Source organism: the organism of the source record quoted next, unplaced genomic scaffold, assembly GCF_019419815.1.
Source record: "Pyrus x bretschneideri cultivar Hongxiangsu unplaced genomic scaffold, Pyrus_bretschneideri_v1 Contig6, whole genome shotgun sequence".
NCBI lineage: Eukaryota > Viridiplantae > Streptophyta > Magnoliopsida > Rosales > Rosaceae > Pyrus > Pyrus x bretschneideri.
In genome coordinates, this window is record NW_025999798.1 from 8,346,538 (window position 1) to 8,354,000 (window position 7,463).

The 7,463-nt window shown below is 34.1% G+C and overlaps 1 protein-coding gene across 1 annotated transcript; it reads right to left on the reverse strand.

Moving 5' to 3' along the window:
- Positions 1-6,611: 6,611 nt before the first annotated feature.
- Positions 6,612-7,211, reverse strand: LOC103943641 (flowering-promoting factor 1-like protein 3). Its single transcript, XM_009353968.3, has one exon. It carries the CDS (start codon positions 7,163-7,165, stop codon positions 6,842-6,844), a length of 324 nt encoding a protein of 107 aa, XP_009352243.1. The 5' UTR covers positions 7,166-7,211; the 3' UTR covers positions 6,612-6,841.
- Between the last annotated feature and the right edge of the window lie 252 nt (positions 7,212-7,463).

Below are 7,463 nucleotides of genomic sequence, written 5' to 3' on the forward strand. Positions count from 1 at the left end.
CAAAGGGTCGAGAAGCTTGTTGAGAGTTGTCCCACATCAGGGAGGGACAAGGTTTGTTATATGCGTGTATATGATCTTGGGCTCCTTCTTATATTATCAATTGGTTTTGTGATGGAATCTTAATTTCATCAAAGCTCAACTCTACTATTCTGAATACTAGATGTTCATATGCTGTCAAATGATGTCTTCTTTCTGCATGTGTTGGATATTATCGGTACTAAGCAAGACAGATACTCTTCAGCTAGTTTTTTTAATTTTTTTGACACAAACAAATATTTGGGCTACGGGAATGGAACATAGAGCTTGAGTACACGAGTAAATGTTGTAAGCCATTTTAGCTACAAATTCCTTGCCTTTTTTCAGCTAATGTCGAATGTGCCTCTAATGAGTAACGATATTATGTATTGATTTGGTACTGATGTGTTTTTACAAAAAGTAGGTATAAAAAAATAAAAAAATAAAAAAGCTGAAAAAAGTGTTTGATAAACACTTAAAAACAATTTATTTTCACAGTTTTAGGTGAAAAAAAGTTGAAAACGTGAAGCAGCAAAAATGAGCTTATTCTCACAGCACAGCAGAAGCAGAAGCAGTTTTTTTTCTTTCAAAGCACAGAAATACCAAATCAGCCCATACACAGCACAGCAGAAGCAGAAGCAGTTTTTTTTCAAAGCACAGAAATACCAAATCAGCCCATACATGTGGCCCTAAGTTGACAGTTTAAATGTGAACTTGTCATACTCTACTCTACACGCCATGCAAACCAAGAGAATTTATATGAGCAGTCTTGCTCTCCTATATAGCAGGGTAATTATAGTCACTCACCTTTCAATCTTATTTGACCGTGAGTAATTATTTAACTTTTGTTGTTTTATTTTTTTCCTTTAATGTTAGATTAAAGTCAAATAGTGGGTGATTATAATTTTCTTAAACCTTGATTTTCTAGGAGAACGTAAACGGTCTAAACTATGTGCTTAGGCCACTTGTGGTAATTTTCTTCAGAAAACTGAAGGATATGTTTTTCCTCGTACTCTCTCTGTATACTGAAAAAAATAAAAAATAAAAGCGATCTGGTTATCAAATGAGCCCGAACTTTTCAATTGGATGTCCCTGTACTCTACCTCCCATGGTCATCTTTCGGTGCACTTCCGACGCATTATTCCCTGAAGTTTTAATAATCATTTAGAAGCATCATAAGTCATGGCCTGCCAAACTTGCTGAACAACTTCAATATTTTTATGCCTTAATGCACCGACCTTTAAGTGCTGCATGAGAGTCCAAGTCCAACTAGTTCCATGAAATTATTTCCCAAAAGACTAGTCCCATGAAATTAAGGTAGGCGCAGCAGAAGCAACAGTTACATAGTTTGAAAAACCTAACACTGAGCCACATAATTTCAAACCCTAGAACAGAACTTTTAGAAAAGTAACAAATAAATTATAATAGTACGAATGGCGTGCTGAGATAATTAAACAAGTTTATACATCGTCCCAATGGTCTTCCCAATCAATTGGAAATTAGAGCTGGCTAGGGTTCGTTTTTGGTGGATTAGGGTTTAGGGTTCCACTAGAAAATCATAGAATTTGTATATATTAATATTATCATGTGACTGATAACAACATACATTTGTCATTACATTATTTAATCATTTTTGGCTCACCAATCATAGAGTTATTTGGTCTTCTTTGTGAATTTTTTTTTTTTTTTGTCACGTGGTCAATAAACGAGTTAGAATTAAACTAGGTTAAATATTCCATTTTTTTTTGTAAGTGATTAATTAATATGACTCTTAGTGTAGAATATTACTTGTATTTGATAAAAAGTATTTAACTCCCTTACAAAGTAGCAAAAAAGAAAACATTTCTCAGAACTGGGGGAACATTTCGGCTTGATTTAGTTAGGATCAAAATCGTGAATATAATTGAACAATGTCAGTCATGATTTGGCCAAACCATAATAATTACGTAAGAGGATTTTTAGTTTTAAAGTTGAATTTCAATACAATTTCAGACTCTCACTTCTTCTTTTTTTCTTCACCCCTGCTTCTCTAGCCAAAAGGATAATATATTGAATACCGATACGTAGTCCCGAGTGGGTATGGAGTTACATATGACTCTGTAAATTCATTGATAATATCTTCTAACAACTATTTGACAATTCATATGAAATTGGTTTGAATGGCATTGACATGACAAAAGCTCTGATCTTGCCGTCAAAATCAAACTCATAAAAGACAAATAGGATCTCTCTTGCTCCATCATTTGTGGATAATCACTGGATATATAATATACGTGGTATAAAAAGAGAAACAAAGAGCTCCAATATTGCTGGCTCTTCTCCATCATATATGTGTATATATATATATTATATATCGATCTTTATTCTCAGTTGGTTTTTGGTTTGTTCGATTATTATTGGCCTTTGGCACTGTTGAGAAGGCCATTGATTTGAAGGAACTGACCACTCGACGAAAAGTGATTGTACCCCATTCAAACAAGGGATGGGCATATATACCTACAATATTATGATGAATTATGAGTTTTTATATAGACACATGCTGATATATTCTTATCCACATGAGTTTTTAGCGCCTCAGTCCTTTCGTTTTAGAGCAACTCTGCCCCTTCCAATTGCCAGAAAAAATTGGATGATGTAATTCACGAAAACCAACAAAATGAGCCCCAGTACATGAGCCCCAGTACATGTGCAATTAGTCGGGCTACAGGGAAAAAGAGAAAGATCGGGCCCCAATCGCCCAAACCATCGCCTGAGACAGTCTGACGTTAGGATGATGTCACGGCAAATGTAATTTCGGATAATAACATATGCATGACGTGTTACAAGTCCTATTCGAAATTAAGCGTAATATTAATTTTTTAATGACAATTGTTTGAGCAATTTATTTACAGGATGAAGATGCACTCGGCCAATTACTGTTGACTAAGATAATAATTACCAATTGTCCAGTAGCCCGAACAATTATCGCCCTAAACCTAAAGGATGGAGTTGCTCTTAGGATACTTATCAGGAGATCTCTTTCCTTCATAGCCTTTCTTTATGGTCAATTACTGTTGACTAAGATAATAATTACCAATTGTCCAGTAGCCCGAACAATTATCGCCCTAAACCTAAAGAATGGAGTTGCTCTTAGGATACTTATCAGGAGATCTCTTTCCTCCATAGCCTTTCTTTATAGCACATGTTGCTTGGACACGCTCCATGCATGGCAGCTTGATGATGGCTCCAAAATATTTGAATTGATTCATGCATGCATGTGCTTCATATTTCTCGGGAAACTATTTAGAATATCCTAAAGAGTTAAAAATAATAATGCCAAACCCTAATCTACACTTTGGACGTGCTGATCATAATGCCGAACCCTAAAATTTAATCCTAAATGACATGTGCATTGTACATTAGTATCTTGTATGTACATTATAAATAATGACGTTTTGATTATATTAGCCGAGATTTAAATAGATAAAACACTGTTATGTGATTAGTCAATGAACAAAATTAGTGAATGAAACAATTCAAACTTGGTTATGAAAAATTACTTAATGAAACAATTCTAACTTGGTGATTAATGAAGATATAGGCGTATATACTTATCGCTATATTTACGAGATGAACGGTCATTAGGGTAAACTTCAATGTAAATCTAGCGTTTCAATGTTACTGTCTTTGATCAAAAGACATTCAAATTGAATAAATAACAACATGATGCCTCAAAGAAATTCAAACTAATAACATCTCTGCTTGTATATTTGAGAGTTTTAACGAAACACTTCTGATACTGTTCATTTTTAACGAAAAACCACATTTTTATCTTTCTCTAGTACTTTTCACTACACCTTTATTCGTCATTTTTCATTAAAACAAAAGTTTTTTTGAACTTTTCGTTAGTTTTCCTTATATATTTTCCTAAGTCAAAACTCAAAACAATTTTTTTTGGGTATTTGACAAAGTTGTATATTTCCATATTTGGCAAAATTTTCGGTTTCGAGTAAAAGTTGATTTTACCATTTATTCAGATAAAGTCAGGATATTTCAAGAAAAATCTTAGTTTTGTCACCCAAAATATGCGGCTTGCTAGCTTGCATGCCTGCCTGGCTATATTATTCCACTTTTGGGCTAGGAAAACCCCATAATTTGCCTTCACTTGTTCGGTGTGCATAGGGGCAGTTTCGGCATTTTGAATGCATTTTACTGATAGGATAGACCCCGCCACTTGTATTTGAACACGTGGCGGAACCACGTTGTTGGTAAGCAAAGCAAATGATTGGCCCAGCCGAATGATATTGGGTTTTCATGGATTCATGATAAACCACTAGTCGTACATCGAGATTAATAAAATTATATTTAGTTAGACCAAACTTTGTCATGATGAAACTCCCATGTGTATTTTATAGAACCCATGCATCTAAAATCTTGACACATGTGCCGTTTAAAATTAGGGCATTATTATTGGCATTATAAAAAATTTATTGCTCATAATTTACATGTGTATTTTTCCTTTTAAACTATAGAAAACTTGAAGTATTGTAGTGCCAAATAATTCCCTAATATTATAGCTATTGATGTTTTTCTTATAAGTTATAAGTTTTAAATTTTTTTTTTTTTTAAGGTGAATTCTAACTAAATTATTATAGCTTACTCATGTGTAGGTTGGTTTAAGTCTCTTAGGCATTAATTGATATGAAGCTTTTTACCTATGGGGACAAAAATATAAAATATATTTCATAAAACTCCACTAGTTTTGAATCATTTCAAGAAGAGACAAAAACCCAAACCTTAACAAACCTAGACTAAAAAAAGCAAACAAAAAATTCAAAATTTTAGCCGTGCCCCCAATAGATTTGTCCTAAACTACGCCATCTATAGAAACTTCAAACTGATTTTAGATCCATAAAAACTTACTCATACAAGATCAGTTTCACAATTCATGCACTTGTGTAAGATTGTTTTCACAATTTATGAACTTTTGCAATATCAGTTTCACAATTCACGCACTTCTAGAAAATCAATTTCACAATTTATGCACTTCTACAATATCAGTTTCACAATCATGCACTTGTGCAAGATTAGTTTCACAATTCATGCACTTGTGCAAGATTAGTTTCAAAATTAAGCAATTATGTAAGATCATTCAAAATTCCTACACTTCTACAGGACCAATTTCAAAATTTCATCACTTATGTAAGAATAGTTTCAAAATTCCAACAATTTTGCAAATTTAGTTTCAAAATTCTAACATTTTTGCAAGATCAGTTTCAAAATTCATGCATCCAAATCATCAAAACCTCAAAATAAAAAAAAAAAAAAAAAACTAGAATAAAATTAAAAATATCAATGGTTCTCATAAATCCAGGGAATATTACGAGAGAGAAGAGGAGGAGCAAGAGAAGTATGAAGAAGTAGTGGAGAGAGAGGTTGCAAGGAGGGAATAAAATAGAGAGTACCGAAGAAAAAAGAGGAGATATAAGGAGACAAAAAATCCATCTTTAAACATAAAGAGGTAAAATTGAAAATGTAAAGCCAATTAAAATAAACAATGAATAAGTTTTGTTCCTCTATAAAATAAATAATAAACTTTGTTTCTCTTTAAAATATAGTCTTATAATTTAGCTTTATGTGTTTTCTCCTAATTAATATAAATATATTGTTGTATTAATGATATTCTTACCACAATTTTATACCACATTTCTTTACCATCTTAGGTCGCAGATGAGTTGGACAAGCTACATCATTTAATTTCAATATTTTTATTAATTAAAACACTTAAATAATCTTATGTGGAAGAAGGAGACTCCTCGTATACCACAATTATCATTTAATTAACAATCTTTTTATTAATTATTGATTAACATTTTGAAATTAAATGCTAATTAATTTAGATGATGTAGTTGTCCACATGCTAAGGTGGTATACAATTGTTCTACAAAAATATGGTAAGAATAACATTATTGATGAATAAATGAAAAATCTTGACACACCCAACATACCTTGAAAGCATACAAAGCAAATTAAGCGACGTGTCGTTGCCCCTTCCTCTCATATTCCACGTCAACAAGACACCATCAAAAGCCAAGAATACTAGATATATATGCCATATGGAAATTCCACATCACTTGTAAGTTCAAAATTCCACTCACTTCCAATCATTTAGATCAATCTTTTTCATCCACAAGACATTTGTGAAACCTATAATTAAACATTTCGAATATTTTGGATTGAAATGGATCTTTTTTATGCACGATCAATATTATGGGAAGGATAAATGCTATTAATCTATAAGCTCCTTGTACATTACAATTTATTAGGGTTTAGGTAAGAAAAGAGAAAATTACAACCAAACCTCCTGCCATAACCAGAGCCAGAACGATCAAGAGAGACCGAACTTGGAAAGATTGCAGGGAGTGACCAAGGCAGACCAAAACTTCTGTGGAATTTACCTCTCTAAAAACATTACGAAATTCGCCTCTCTTTTTGGTAGAGATTTAGTATAAAGGGAGTGAAACTGCTGTCTTTTGATCTTCTCGAAGAAAACAAAAGGCTGTGGAACAAAGAACACAACGCAAGAGTCGAGACCCAATTTTCATTGCACAACGATACATAATAACAATTTGTACAAACTGTAATATTACCCAACGTAACAATCAATCACCAAACACACCCTTAAACTACTTTACTTACTTAGCTTTCCCTAAACCCTAAACCAATCCAAACTAACCCAATATTCAAAAGTAAGCTCCAAACCAAAAACTTACAAACACACACAAATTAGCACAGAATCAAAGTCATCACAAATACATCCAGCACGCTGCACAAACTAGTCCAAGGACTACGTGTCCCTCACTTCAAACACATTGCGATTTTTAACAACAATGTCATACATGTGCATGGACTTGAACTTGTTGAAATCCTTGGGGAGAGAGATGAGATGGACGGTGGATCGTTTGTGGAACTGAAGAAGGTCTGGATCGTCATAGTATCTCTCCCAACCGAGTGAGTACAGCTTGCGTTCGAGCACGGCATAAGAGCTGATGACCTCGTCAGTTGGAGTGTGGACGAGCACCTTGCGTGGCCGAGAGTTGGAGCCTTGCAAGGAATCCGCCCCGTCCACCAACCGGACGACGCCATTCTTGAACACCCAAACCCCAGACATGTTTTGTGATGAGAAGGTTAAACAACTGCAGGCAAAAGCTCGTAGGGAGGAGTGAGAATGCGTTGTTTGTAAGATGTTGGGTATGTGTTTTTATAGGTAAAATGAAATGTCGTCAGGTTAAATTTTGGAGAAATGAAATTATGGGCATGTTTGGATGCGGGTATAGTAGGGTAAGGTGGCGTCCACTTGATTGCGGGGTAGTCTTAATAAGGATACAACAAGTGTCATGGTGTTTGGGACATGCAGCCATGGACCAGTAGCAATCACCTATGGGCATATCATATATCCGATAGGAGAA